The 15,334-nt window shown below is 37.1% G+C and overlaps 2 protein-coding genes across 2 annotated transcripts in view; one reads left to right on the top strand and one right to left on the bottom strand.

The window, feature by feature from the left end:
• Positions 1 to 1,956: 1,956 nt before the first annotated feature.
• rrp36 (ribosomal RNA processing 36) lies at positions 1,957 to 7,561 on the bottom strand. Its single transcript, XM_037765810.1, has 8 exons — positions 7,434 to 7,561; positions 5,554 to 5,966; positions 4,552 to 4,684; positions 4,389 to 4,455; positions 4,193 to 4,297; positions 3,970 to 4,044; positions 3,675 to 3,792; positions 1,957 to 2,706 (listed from the first exon to the last, which is right to left on the bottom strand). Exons 2-8 carry the CDS (start codon positions 5,948 to 5,950, stop codon positions 2,558 to 2,560), a joined length of 1,044 nt encoding a protein of 347 aa, XP_037621738.1. The 5' UTR covers positions 5,951 to 5,966; positions 7,434 to 7,561; the 3' UTR covers positions 1,957 to 2,557.
• Positions 7,562 to 9,796: 2,235 nt separating this feature from the next.
• LOC119485901 (apoptosis-stimulating of p53 protein 2-like) overlaps positions 9,797 to 15,334 on the top strand; it is a 30,219-nt gene continuing 24,681 nt past the window's right edge. Inside the window, exon 1 of the mRNA XM_037765735.1 lies at positions 9,797 to 10,241. Coding sequence (XP_037621663.1) covers positions 10,233 to 10,241 — 9 coding nt within the window. The 5' untranslated portion in view covers positions 9,797 to 10,232. The remainder of the gene's footprint in view (positions 10,242 to 15,334) is intronic.

The following is a 15,334-nucleotide window of genomic DNA, read 5'->3' as shown; positions in this document are numbered from 1 at the left end:
GTTTGTTTTCAAAAAGGCACATTTTTCTTTATGTGTGTCATTGACAACACGCCATCTACAGTATGTCACGTCAGTGAAAACTCATTTCTTTCTAGTTATTTGTATTTATGCTGTTTTTGTGCACTACCCAACAGCAGCTTTCACCAAACTCTCAGAGGTGCATAAAAACATCATGAATCACATCGTCTCCCTCCCCCTGACTGTTAAGCATGCTGATACTTAATACTGTGTTAAAGACATTTCTATTGTTGTCATTTATGGTCTGGTTGTTTCTGCTCATAACAGCTGTAACGACAGTAACACCCCTCGACCACAACTTCACTCTGTTAACTTCTGTTGTTTTAAAGGCTCATTTTCTATTTCTGGCTGTTTACTTGTTTTACTGTGAAAATGTGGCTTTCCAGTTTCTTAACGCTGTTTGATTCTGGAAATGTTCACACGCACACATTTTCCTTCTATATGTTTCTATCAAAACCAATCAAAAGTATTTCTATAGCACATTTAAATCAACGTGAGCTGACCAAAGTGCTCTACAAACATAGACGGAATAAAGCAGGTCAACAGAGCAGACAACAAAAACATGCACATACCCAGGCAAAGATCATTGTGCTTGATAATAATAGTTGATTTACATGTTAAAATACTGCCCAATCATATTAATTTCTGATTTCTCCAGAAAAAATACAAAACATTTTTGTTCTCACCCGCAGCCCACCCATATTTAGCTCACTTTTACCCGTGCCCACAGCCGTGAATTTATATTATTTTTTCTACACTGGACCATCCTTTACCAAAGGAAGTGCAGTCGGATTCTCTTAACACCGCGGTTGTCTTTTCCTAAGTCCTTATGAATTCTCCTTTACATCTTTTCTTGACCTCATGATGTTTTCAATCGAGGTTAAGAAAAAATGGTTAGGAAAAGACCGTAGGCTGTAATTGTTGTACTTTTCGACCACAGTCTGTGACCCTGTTTACACCTGGCATTAAAGCAGCAGTAGGCAGAATATTTTTGGCATCATCGAGCAAAAATTCCAGGTGCGTACTTGTATTTTAGGTTTCTACTAGAACATGTTTACATGCTTTAATGTTCAAAAAACGCTCTGCTTTTCTCATACCGGCTGTGCTGCAGCACCTCTTTTCACCGGCTGATTTGAGTCTTATGTCCTATAGCTCCCTCTGCTGTTCATTTACCCACCCTGCACTCTATTTCCCCGTTGAGTCTCAAAGACTCACCGACTGACTACAGTTCAGATCTAACAGACTTCACAAAGTCGTCAGCTGCAGAAATCTTTCTTTAACAGAACTAATTTGCTCTGCATTATGGGTAGGAGTGGCTGGGTGTTTAACACATAAACAAACTCATAAAACCGTGAAAACTCTGTTCTCACACACCACATTAATAAAGAGACGTTTACAGATTAAACAGCTCCTTCAGGATTTGAAGTCAAGACGTATCACATGATTCGTTCCTCCGGACCAACAATCCACACAGATATCAGCGTAGCTTTGCTGCTTGGCGCTGATGTTGCAATGGAACAAACAATTGACTTTCACTTCTTATCAATACACATTCTTTGCCGTTAGCTGCGAGCCGTCGGCTCAGCTGTCGCCATGTTGAGAGCCGTTTGGAGGCAATAGAAATGCTCCCAATATTGCATTCAGCACCTTTAAAATAAATTAGAAACATTACATTGAAAAATATCCCTCACTATGCTGAGCTGTATGGTAGCTCTGTTTGACAGGTAATGCCAGTTTCATAGTTTAGCTTGGTTTAATGAGTTTAGAAAGTAATCTTCCATTTAATTTTAATATATTTGTCCGTCAGGTTTTAAGTGTCAACACATTTCAGTTCTACTACAATCAAATGTGACACTCAATATTATTCATGTCTTTTAAAATGAATTATAATGATTTCACGTTACTTTTAAGCATCTCAGATGCAAACACACACAAAAACACAACATACACATACACTTTTATTTAAAAAAAACATAAAATTAGAGCTTCTGAGGTGAAGCAGATGTTTCCAGTGATCACATGACATCTGGACAGCTGTGACGACTGGGCACTCAACTGATATTCTAACTTGGAAATTCGTTGAAAGACTAGGAAATCAAACAGACAAATTGATATAATATCTACTTGCTCACAGCACAAACAGATATCTATCTGCAGGGAAACAACCATCAGATTCTTTCTTCTAGGCAACAGTTAGTTCAGTGAATTTCTTCTGATAAAAGCTACATCTCGGTGGATGTTTAATTATTTTAAACGACTCTCCTACGACTGAGATTTCAGTTTTTGTTTGCAGAAACAACCCAGATTCCACACTTTACTGTTACGCGTGTCCGAGCATCATTGAATGCACCAAAGATATTTTCCAATGGAGGATAACGTAGCTTTGACAGTGAAATAAATGTGTCACCAGCGAGGAAGTCCGTCTTTCATCCAACACCATGAACCACAGCTCCACCAGCAGGCTGAGACGGCTCATTACAGTCTTTTTTATTTCCAACCGGTCTCTCAGCAGGTTTCTTCTTCAGGTGTTTGTGCATCACTAAATGTTGTTGTCCTGCAGCTGTTTGGGCAGCTTCCTGCGGTCCTTCCCAGCGTTCCTCTTCCTCTTCTTGCTCAAGAAGTTGTCCAGTTTGCCGCTCTTCTTCAGCTCCTGGTATTTTTCAGCAAGCTGCAGCTTCTTTTTCTCAGCTGGAAAAGAACAACAGAAGATCAACTAAATTCAGCGTCTCCAAATCTGACACCTTTAATTCTCAAAGAAATTAGATAATAAATCAAATTTGCCAGGTTAAAACAATGATGTGAACTGATTTCCATATTTCTATTTTTAAAAGCTCATGGAGTCACTGGAGACATTTTTTCACATTTTTAATAACTTTTTCTGGAGATAATATTTTAGCATCTCAAGATGACCTAGACGTCTGCCAACTCTTTGTCCATAAGTCTACATTGTATTGTTATTTCTATCCTGTTTACTTTTTTAAAAATTGATATATTTTTAAAAAAATGTCACATTTTCTTTTTCAATGTATTGATATTTTTACATCTTAAAGCATTTTATCTTCCTTACTGCCTCCATTGTTTGCTCTATTTTTCATATTTAAGTAACTGCATTTATGTGCTTGTAAAACATTTTGAATGACAGGATATTAAAATATATAATTTTTATTTTAAAAAGCATCAAAGGTTTTTCCCTTCAACTTGAACTTTTATAAATATTATTCCTTTTATTTCATTATAGTCTGAATATTAAAATGCAGGGCTGCAACTATGATTTTTCCTGTAACTGATTAATCTTTTTACATTTTTTTTTTTTTTTAGTATAAAATGTCAGTTTCTCAGAGCTCAAGGAGACGTTTTCAGATGTCTTGTTTTGTCTTAAACCTATTATTGTATTCAGTTTATAATGATAGAAACCTGGAGAAGCTGCAACCAGAGAATGTTTTATGGTTTTGTGTTATAAATGACTCAAAACATTAATTCAAAATTATCAAATTTGACTAAATTGATCAATCAACTCTAATTTAATCTAATTGAAATGAAAACTTCAAATACATTCTTCTACACAAACAAACAAACCCACCGTATTCAACTCTTAGTGCTGAAGATAAAGGGAACAGGTGTGTAAATAGAAACGTTTAGTGTGAACTCATTCTTACAGTTCTTGATGAAGAATGGTTTTGCGCCCTGATTGGCTCGCTCTCTCTGCTGCCTCTTGAACTGCAGCTCTCTCTCTCTCTGCTGCTCTCTGTTCTTCCTCGCTCGCTCCTGGTTCTCCTGCAGAGAGAAGTCACAGTTCAAACCTTTAAAACCGACACCCTCCGTACACCATCACAGCGGGCACAGAGCTTTTATTGTGAAACACCAAGCTGGAAGAGTTTCATTACCAGAAAATTAACATCATCAAGTCAGTGTGTTATATTTGAGGTAACACTTTGTGTTTATCAGACTCACCATCCTCTTCAGAAGGAACTGCAGTTTCTCCTTTGTGTCGTTATTCTTCGTCTTCTTCAGCTTCTTCTCGATGATCTGCAGACAAACAACACGATTATGCTCCTTTTCAGTCCAACACCCTGACGTAAAACTGCTTTTACGACAGCTTGCAGAACGCAGATGTTCTCTATTAAGTCCGGTTTGAACCAGCGACCTGCTTCTGGAGCAGAACTCATTGTCTCACCTCTTTCTCATTGTGTTTGATGTCGTTAATGAATTTATACGTCTTCTCAAAAATCTCAGGTTTGTATTCTCCAGACAGGTCGTCAAATCGAGGATCTCTCGACGTCTTGAGTTAAAAAAAACAACACAGAAACAGAATAATTTAAGTATTTATCAGAACACAGACTTGGTGTAATCTGCAGGTTTCCTTCACTCACTGGTTTCCTGACGGAGATGACCTTACGGAGGAACGGAGCTGGTTTCTTGGCTGAAATCTCCATCGGCCTGAAAACACAAACACACACACACTCTTAAAACCCACAAGGAGGAAATGTTAACAGACAGAGCATGCGTCCGTAGTTACAGGATGAATCTGTTCACCTGTTCTTGTTCAGTCGTTTCTTTTTGCCGGTCACTTGACTCTTGTTGCTTCCGTATGCAACCTCGTTGTAAACTTTGGTTCCCACTTTGTTCTGCAGCTTCATGATGTCTTCAAAAGACATGTTGGAGAGTTCTGGGAGGGTCAGAGAACAGATAGTGGAACGTTTTATCGGGAGAAATCCGTCATTGTAACTGAACGTCGGCACTGGTTTGATAGAGACCTGCGCTGATATTTAACAGGAAGGAGTCACAAGTTCCATGAGTTACATTACGATACGTTCAAGATCAGCTCAGTGAAAATGAGCATTGGTAAGCATTGTCGAAGGTACATTCTAACCTATCATGATGTGTTCAGGTGTAATCTTGTAAAATGTAGTTTTTGGCAAGAAACCTGAATAAATCCAGTTGTTTGAGGGAATGTTTTCACAGCAATATAAAAATAGATAATAAAGAGAGAAATATAACCTGTTTAACTTCTCTAAGCAACTTATAATATAGAATTAAAACTATTAATGCCAAGAGTTATTTTAAATCAAAGCAAGTATTTAAATAAAAATACAATCTTATTTCCTAATCATTTGAGTTGTGTGAATAACCACTATAGATGACAATAACAAAGTAAAAGGAGAACATTTAGAATTTCTCATTTCTCCCTTAATAATTTAATAAAAATAAAACGCTAACAGTGTGATAGTAGGTTGAATTTCAATGCAAGACAAGACGTGGAGTATTTTCTGTTAGACAGAATGATGCCGCCATTAAAAACACTGAGACTTGGGTTTGTATATTTCACTCTGTATAACTTCACACAATATACTTTGAGACAGAGTGGAAAAAGATGTTACTTATTAACCTTAAAGGTTAAAACAGGATTTTAAGAGGTTAAGGGTCATCAATAAGAACAGTGTAGCTTTAATCACCTCAACACTTAAATTAATTCACACTGAATACATTTGAGTTTGCTGTGTCGCTTTAGTGTTAATATTCTGCAGACAAACTCACCTTTCTTAATGTCGTCTCTTGTGTTGATCTCACCGCTACCACCAGCCTCCTCTGGCTCTTCATCAGCCTCATCCTCAGAGGCTTCACTGTCTCCGTCCTCCTCTTCATCACCCTCAACCTCCCCCTCAACCTCGCCACCATCAGACACTTCCTCACCAACATCTGATCCCTCCTCGCCTCCTTCTTCTTCAGTACCACCATCAGACCCTTCTTCGTCATCATCACTGTCCTCTTCCTCTCCTCCATGGTACGGCTCTCCCCCCTCAACTCCTCCTCTCTCAGTGAGCAGGGCAAAGTTCCTCTCTACGTCAGAGTCTTCATCATCGCTGCTGCTCGCCGCCGTATTCTTCTTCTTTGAGACTGCAAGCTCCCGCAGCTGCTTCTCTTTCCCCTTCATCTCGGTTTCTGTGGTTCTGGAAGATGCAGACAGCAGAAAACAAGGGAAGTGTTAGAACTTATGGTGGTTTGGGAAAGGAAGTGGTTGAAGATGTTGAAATCTTGGTGAGCCGAGCCAAATGATCTGGCTCACTAAAAAGAGCTAATAATATATAATATAATAAATATAAACACTTCACCTCAGTGTGCAATTCTTTCACTGAGTATTGTCTGCTTTTGTTTTGATTTGTTTCATATTTTACATAGATAATGATCAAATAAAAATGAAAATAAATTGAAAAAATAATACATAAATGATAAATATATCAATGATAAATCTAATTAAAATGATCAGAATCAGAAATACTTTATTGATTGACATTGGGGCGTTAAAGTTGCTCTTATATAAACATAAAGAAATGTAAGAAAATAGAAATAAAGGACTATGTAACATGTAAATTATGTGCATAATGCTACTATATAAACAATATATTTAGAGAAATATAAGTAAATAATAAAAATAAGAAATGAGAATATATGAAATATGTACAAATATTTGCATTAAGACATGCAATATGTAACCACAGTGCAAATAAGTAAAAACAAAATGCATAGAGGTAAATAAAAATTACCTAGAAGTGGGGTCTACTCCACTACATTTATTCAACAGCTTACTTTGCAGACTCAGATTAATAACACAGGATATAAATCAACTAATAAATTAACTAATAAATATAAACACTTCACCTCAGTGTGCAATTGTTTTCACTGAGTATTGTCTGCTTTTGTTTTGATTTGTTTCATATTTTATATAAATAATGATCAAATAAAAATGACAATAAATAGAAAAATAATACATAAATGATAAATAGATCAATGATAAATCTAATTCAAATGATCAGAATTAGAAATACTTTATTGACTGACATTGGGACGTTACAGTTGCTCTTATATAAACATAAAGAAATGTAAGAAAATAGAACTAAAGGATTATGTCATGTACATTATGTGCATAATGCTACTATATAAACACTGTATTTAGTGTGTAATGTGTAAAAAAAAACAGGGTATCGTTTGATTTTAAATGTGTTAGAGTATCGATACGAGTTATACTTGTATTCGGGATAACTCGTGCTCAGTGGTGAAGCAGATTATTTTTAGAAATGTTCATGTTTTGTTTTGTTAGCTTGCTCTCATAGTCTCATAAACGGTGTCAAACTCGTGTAAAAAAAGGTAACTTTGTTGAATAATGTCACTAATTTATAAGCCGAATTAACAACTAGACTGTAAGGAAACTTATAAGCTCCCAATGACTAGTTTTGATAACAAAATGCCTTCACTAAAAAGGAGATAATCTTTAAATCGGAAGATTTTCAATTGAGTTTGGCGTGACGTCTCTTCAGTAGTGAAAGCAGCAGCTAAACTAACAGTTCCTCCACATTACGAGGGACACGAGGTTTTATTATCACTCTACGATGGTTGAGGTCAAATAAACGTTGATTTACCTGAAGATCAAGTTGTTATTAATGTCCTGTTTTGCTGAGCTCTTATTATCCACGTGTGTCTACAAGTATCACTCCAGGAAGATAAACACAGCGCTTCCGGTTTCAAAATAAAAGTCCCACTAGGTCAGGGGTCAGCAACCTTTACTATTAAACGATATTTTAAGGGGAAAAAAATCCGTCTGGAGCCGCAAAACATGTGAGCATTGTGATGAAGGTAACACAGTTTATAGTCTAAGTATATAGTATATAAGTCTAATGCAGTGAGGGCCAAAGTACAAATGTACTACGGAGTATTAGGGCCACACTGAGGGCAAAAACATCTGAGATTTACAGAATAAAGTCGTAATATTATGAGAATAAAGTCATAACTTTATATAAGAGCAACTGCAACGCCCCAATGTCAATCAATAAAGTATTTCTAATTCTGATAATTTGAATTAGATTTATCATTGATCTATTTATCATTTATATATTATTTTTTCTATTTATTTTCATTTTGATTTGATCATTATCTATGTAAAATATGAAACAAATCAAAACAAAAGCAGACAATACTCAGTGAAAACAAATGCACACTGAGGTGAAGTGTTTATATTTATTAGTTAATTTATTAGTTGATTTATATTCTGTGTTATTAATCTGAGTCTGCAAAGTAAACTGTTGAATAAATGTAGTGGAGCAGAAGTATAAAGAAGCATAAAATGGACATAAAATAACTCAAAAAAATAAAATAATAATAAATAAAGTACAAGTAACTCAAAACTGTGCTTAAGTGCAGTTGAGTGAATGTAGTTTCATTCCACCACTGGGAAGGAGTAGATAAAAAAATCCTATTGATATTTTAATTATCAAAAATGATTCAACTCCTAGGGCTGGTCCATCAGTGGTCGCTATTAGCAACAGATGGAGCATTTCATCCGTATTGTCTTCAGTTCAGGTCATTAATAACAATACAGATCAAAATGTCAGGTTAGATTTCTATGTTAGGATGTGAATAAAACAGGAATAATCAAGAAAATTAATTATTAATTTGTGAATTATTATTTTTCACACGCTCAACGGGAGAAACTAGGAGGAGTTTTATTTGCCGTTGCTAGGAGATGCTGATGACGAGCTGCGTCAAGTTGGACATAATTAAAACCGGAATATCGATAACAAGCCCTTCAAAATAAAAGCGGGTAAAACTTGATATATGTCAAGTAATAATAAAAAAAAAGAAGTAAAACCGAACAAAGAACTCTGCAACGCAAACATATTTTCAGACACGATATGAATCTGAAGGCCTGCAAATTATTTGTTTTTTTTGGAACAATACAGTTGTTTTCACATAAAACATTGTACTGGATGTATATTTGAATTATGTGGCCTCATTATTTGTAGGGATGCACCGATCCAACCTTTTCAGTTTCCTGATACCGATAGCGATACCTGGGCTTTGGGTATCAGCCGATACCGAGTACCGATCCGATACCGGTGTTTAATTAATACGCTGTATACCTCGCTGTGTTGAAGTGACTGGGATCATTCTTTTATGTGTAAAAAAACATCAGACTTGACTTAAACATTGCTTTTCTAACTTTGTAAAACAAAATGTGACCAACGAATACATAGATATGAATTTATTTAATTGTTCTTTATTATTAAATAATAAATCGTACCCCAACAACTTGGTAAAAAATCTTCAAAATTAAAAGGAATTACAATTCAATCTTTTAATGCTGCAACAAATTGGTAAAAACTTAAACACTAATACAAAATTCCAGTATATAATGTGTATAGTATATATACTAAATTGATATCTACGAATATCTTAATTTCATATAAAAATATCTGTGTAAAATATGAAACAAATCAAAACAAAAGCAGATAATGCTCAGTGAAAACAATTGCACACTGAGGTGAAGTGTTTATATTTTGTAACTTCTTGCACGTATAAATCACCCGGGTCGGTTTCCCATGCACTCTCGCATATGCGTGCTCGCGTGTGGCTACGCTGTTCAGACAAGACTCCAACACAAACCACACGGAGGCACCAAAACCGCAAAGTTGTATCTTGTATGTCTTGCAAAACAGTGTTGGCCGCAGTTGGAGAACAGCAGTGTCGCCTCACTGTTTTGAGCGATGCTCGTTCATGTCTATTTAGAACGAGCAAACGCGAGCCCGATGCTGACTTTCGTTGACTTAACGGCCAAAGGTGTCGCTGTTAACAAGCATTTCTAATTCTTACAAACAGTCCCTTTAATGTATTATAATTGATTCAAAGATCTGGAACCAGGCTGCTGTAGTCCAACAAATGAGGCTTTTATTCTGAAAAGCCTCGCCAGCTGGTGCCCGTTCTGGTCTGCTGTTGATTGAATGGTTGTGATCCAAACACTCACTACAGTCAGTCAGACGGCTCCTGGATGCTGAGCAGGATTACAGCTCAGCAGGAGAGCTGCTCCGGCTTTGTTTTCCTCTCCCAACATTTAAAACTACTTCTGTTTTATTTCTAAACGCTGTTTCCTGCACACCTCCTGCAGATATCCTCCGAAAGCATCATCTATTTTCCCTTCTTCTTCTTCTTCTTCTCTCCAGAGGAATCAGACCGGAGACAGAGAGAGAGAAAGGCCCGCTGGTTCACTGCAACAGGTCGAGGAGCAGCTGAAATATAAATAACAATAATGATGAACCTGATGTGAATGAAGCGGACAGAGGAGAGAGACACACCGCAGAGGAAGAGGAGGAGGAGGAGGAGGAGGAGGAGGATGGTTTGATGGTTTCAGCTGCAGTCTGGATGCGACAGAGAGGAAAACTGCCAACATGATGCCGGTGAGTGTAAAAACACTGTTTTATTTACCCACTAATATGGTTTTCATCTGTACCTATCTCTATAGAAACTGACATCATCCTCTTTACTACCATACCTGGGTCAGTAACCTGCAGTTTATTTATTATTTCCACTGTGCTATCAATACAGAATACCTTAATTTTACATGTTAAAAAACCTTACAATTAATGTTAAGATGAAATGTTAATGAAAGCATGATCTATCTCTAATGGGTAAAATATCTTAATTAGGGCTGTAAATAAATAAATAAAATATTTAATCGCGATTAATCACATGATTGTCCATGATTAATTGCGATTAATCGCACTTTTTTTTTATCTGTTCAAAATGTACCTTTAAAGGGAGATTTGTCAAGTATTTAACACTCTTATCAACTTGGGAGTGGGCAAATGTGCTTGCTTTATGCAAATATATGCATATATTTATTATTGGAAATCAATTAACAACACAAAACAATGACAAATATTGTCCAGAAACCCTCACAGGTACTGCATTTAGCAATAAAAATATGCTCAAATCATAACATGGCAAACTGCAGCCCAACAGACAACAACAGCTGTCAGTGTGTCAGTGTGCTGACTTGACTCTGACTTGCCCCAAACTGCATGTGATTATCATAAAGTGGGCATGTCTGTAAAGGGGAGACTCGTGGGTACCTAAAGAACCCATTTTCATTCACATATCTTAAGGTCAGAGGTCAAGGGACCCCTTTGAAAATGGCCATGACAGTTTTTCCTCGCCAAAATTAAGCCTAAATTTGGAGCATTATTTAGTGTTCTTCCTGACAAGCTAGCATGACATGGCTGGTACCAATGGATTCTTTAGGTTTTTCTAGTTTCATATGATATCTGTATCCATGTCTATCTGAACCTGCCTTTCAAATACAGTAAAGTCGGTCAGAATTGCAGGTCTCTGGGTTAAATTGAAGCTGTTCAGGTAGCTAAAAACATCATTTGTCCGGTGGAGGCACTTTAATGAGTAGTGCTGCACAGTAAGTAGATTTATCAATTTGTCGACCAACAGAAAAACGAATCACTCGTGTAACATTTTGAAAATGTAATTACACTAGTCATTTCTGAAGTAAACACATCCCAAAGGTCTTATCTAATGGTCTCATCATCCATTATGAAGATAAACATGACTTCCTGGATCAATAACATCAGAGTGATCGCAGGTGACACAAGATAGCAGATCTGAGAAGGGAAGCAGTTTTCTGTTTGTGACCCGTCTGAAAACTCATCGTCGTACCAATTTATGTCACGACCAGACGCTCTGAGATCAGCTCTGTGTATCGCCACTAATAATAGAACACCACCATTGTCTTTGTTTTGTATGGAGGTACTTCCCTGCGTTTTGACCTTTCGTCCACACTGCAGTGCTGTTAAATCCTCCGTTTTACTGCGTCTGAACAGTTTGACATTTGTTTTTTTTTGTCCTAGTGGATCAGAGGGACGTCCTGGTTTGAGTTTTCATCACACTCCTCTCTCATTTTCCTCTCACTGATGAGAGTCTTTAATGATGCCAAAAATGGCAGTAGTATAATTGTCAATAAAGTTCCCTTTATAATACCATCACTGGACCAACAAGGTCATTTGAGAGTATTTAAAGAGGACATATCATGAAAAACTCACTTTTTCAGTGCTTGTGCACACACATTTGGGTATCTGGAGTGCCTGTCAACCCACAAATTGTGAAGTTTTTGTGAGATCCCTGGATCAGAAAACATGTGATTCAACCGTAGACTGTATAAAATATGGAGGTATAGTCTCAGTGATGGTCATAGGTTTCTGAAGAGCCTTTGTGAAACTCAAAGTGGGCTTTTCCGGCCGTCACCAACTTGACAGTGACGACACAGCATAACTCCCGACTAATTAAAAAATGGGCAAAGCGGTGGATCAGCAGCCCGGGTGAGGCAGCAGAGCAGACCGCTAGCAGCTAGCGACCTGGTACGGAACCCACCTGCCACTCAAAGCGGCCACGCCCGCAATTATGCCGAACTTTAACACTTAATATGATTTAAACAGGTGAGTTATATAAAGTTCAGTTGTCATCAACGGGGATATTAGCTATGGAGACCAAAACCGTTTTTTGTACCAGGCTGTAAACATGTTCATTTCTGTTGTAAAGTCGGGCATTTTAACCTGGGTCCGTTTGAGGAACTGCAGCTTTTGGTACTTCCACGTTTGCTTCATTTCTCTGCACTGGAAATTGCTGCTTGAATTAAACAAGCCATTAGAATATATCGCCCACAGCTTGAGATCTACCTTTGCAAAGGTGCACCATATTTTTCTCACATGCCAATCAGAGCAGACTGGGCTTTTTGGGGAGGGAGGCTTAAAGAGACCGGCGCTAAAACGGAGCGTTTCAGACAGAGGGTGAATACAGGTAAAGTCAGACGGACAGTTTGAGAAAAATAAAAACAACAACACCTAAACAGAACATATTAACTTGAATTACAGGATAAGGCTGCTGTTATTCAATATTTTTCTTATAGTCAAGTAATCCCATTAAAAGACCCAAACCAACAACATGTTATTCTGATTCTCAGTACTTTCTGACTTCCTGTCTGTGGCTCTCAGCTCCAAGCTCATTGGTTCCTACTGAAGACGTAAATCTTTAAAAACACAGATAGTAGTAGTTTCTTTCTTTTTGGTCACTGTAGTTTTTATTAAACAAACAGGAGGAAATAGTGCATTTGTTGGGGACTATTTTCAGCGGTGGATTAATCCACATGTGGTGCTCTGGTAAGTGTTAGTGGCAGCAGGATGATGTATGTGGGATTGAGTCAAAATAAACTACAGTGTGTGTGTTCATGGTGATGAAGGAACATGTCACCCAGTGACACAGTGAGGCTCATTGATTGATTTAATGGAGCTCTACGGCACAGAGGAAGAAGATATATCAGGCTTTGATATACACACGACACTTGTTAGTAGATACACTCACTGTTGATTTGAGTCTGAACATAAGATAAGTTGACAAGTAGAAAAATATAGAATATCCTCAGATTTGTCACGGAGGGCAGAGAACTGGGAAACACTGCTGATAAAACATCTTAAATCAAAGTCCAACCCTGTGATTTGTATTCAGAGGTTTTTAAATGATAATCAATATCTTAACAAACACTTTGACCAGACTTCCATGAACTTCAAAAGATGAAGGTCTGGCTACAAGTTTTATCAGTTTATCAGTGTTGAGAAGTACGTATGTGCAGGTTATTTTGTCTGAAACTCATTGCAAACCACAGCTTATTGCATCAACCGCATAATAATAATAATAAAAAAAAAAAAATCAGAGAGACCGGTCGCATTGCTACCATACTGCACGTAAAAAGAAAAAAGAAAAAATACACAGTTGTATTTGCCAGTTTCAAGCAGTGCAACTCAAAGCTATGTAATGTTTAAAACTGAACGTCCTGTTGGGTTTGCTCACACCAATATTTGTAACACCACAGTTTCACTCTAAAGTTGGTTCATTTGAACGGAATAGTTGGGATTCACTCGTTGCAGCAAATTAAAACTGCAGAGCTGTGAACGAGGCCTAAATGTTTTAAGTGGAGACACACCAGGTGAATATGGTTAAAACTTCTTACTTATAGATATCACCATGAAACTTCCCAAGTTGATTTCTTACATTAAGACTAGGGCTGTCAAAGTTAAATTTGTTTTAACGCCACTAATTTGTTTAACGCAACAACGCAAACTAGAAAACCTATTGAATCCATTGGTAACAACCATGTCATACTAGCTTGTCGCAAAGAAGGCTAAATAACGCTCCAAAGTTATGAAAAATGTTGGCAAGGAAAAACTGGCATGGCCATTTTCAAAGGGGTCCCTTGATGTTGTTGTCTGTTGGGCTTGAGTTTGCCATGTTATGATTTGAGCATATGTTTTATGCTAAATGTAGTACCTGTGAAGGTTTCTGGACAATATTTATCATTGTTTTGTGTTGTTAATTGATTTCCAATAATAAATATATACATACATTTGCATAAAGCAAGCATATTTGCCCACTCCCATATTGATAAGAGTATTAAATACTTGACAATTCTCTCTTTAAGGTACATTTTGAACAGATAAAAAAAGCCATCTCATCTCAGGTGAATAGGGTAACATTTTTAACATATAAGTATCACCATGAAACTTCTCCATTTGATAACTTAAATTAAGACAATACTTTTTTGTATTACAAGTTTTCTGAAAATGTATGTTTAAATATGCAAATGAGGCATTATCTAATGCTAACTTTGGGTGAATTTGGGAGAAATCTACAGACGCAAATAGACAAAGTAGTAAAATAAACAACTAGATGTGTATTTTGGATGTTTTCCTTCCACTAGTCTAAAAGAAGACATGTTATGGAAGCAAAATAGCCCAAAAAATCCCCCAAAAACCTAAATTTACTAGTTCGTGAAAAACAATGTTTTTGCCTGTAGCGTCTTCCCCTACAAATCTAAAACATTTAAATGAAAGTCAGTGACAGATGACACTTAAACGTGTGGTTTTCAGCTGCATGTATGATCATTTATCATTCCTGTGTGTGTTAAATGATAAATGAGGAACATGATGAGGTGGAAGAGGAAGGTCTGTTTGAGGAAACTGAGAGCACAATGGGGAAACAGTGAGCTGAACTTCTCTTACCGGAGACCTTATTGTTATTCAGACAGTAGTGTGTAACATCCACACAATGGCTGACATTCAGAGTGCTGTGAGAAGCACTGACAAAAGAGGAAAAACAAATTATTCCCACCTTAAATTAGTCTAAAAATGAAAGTGAATTTGGTGCAGATCTTTCAGTCTGTGTTCGGGGGCAACTCCAACAGCAAAATGATCACTAAATGTTTCATACATGCTTTCTTTAAAACGCAGCACACCCTGATCATTAGACTACGTCCTCATCATCTTGCAGGCAGGGCTCAGTGGAGCTCGCCTTGCTGCTTGGTAACTGTTGCCACAGTGACCAGAAACACACACACACACACGCACACACACACACACAAGCTGTTCAAGGTCATATGGGAACAGTATTATGTCAGTATTCCTCAAACGATGAGGAACTACAGTAGGGAAGTTGT

Source organism: Sebastes umbrosus, chromosome 3, assembly GCF_015220745.1.
Source record: "Sebastes umbrosus isolate fSebUmb1 chromosome 3, fSebUmb1.pri, whole genome shotgun sequence".
NCBI lineage: Eukaryota > Metazoa > Chordata > Actinopteri > Perciformes > Sebastidae > Sebastes > Sebastes umbrosus.
The sequence above is the reverse complement of the archived record's forward strand: the minus strand, read 5'-3'. Positions and strand labels throughout refer to the sequence as shown.

Bases quoted from the DNA above. Each gene is read 5' to 3' on its own strand.
- rrp36 (XM_037765810.1), bottom strand. From the start codon at position 5,950: ATGAAGGGGAAAGAGAAGCAGCTGCGGGAGCTTGCAGTCTCAAAGAAG. The intron at 4,456-4,551 runs GTGAACAGATTC...TTGTGTTTTCAG, and splicing joins AAACGACTGAACAAGAACAG to GCCGATGGAGATTTCAGCCA. The intron at 4,298-4,388 runs GTGAGTGAAGGA...TTTTAACTCAAG, and splicing joins TCATCTCCGTCAGGAAACCA to ACGTCGAGAGATCCTCGATT.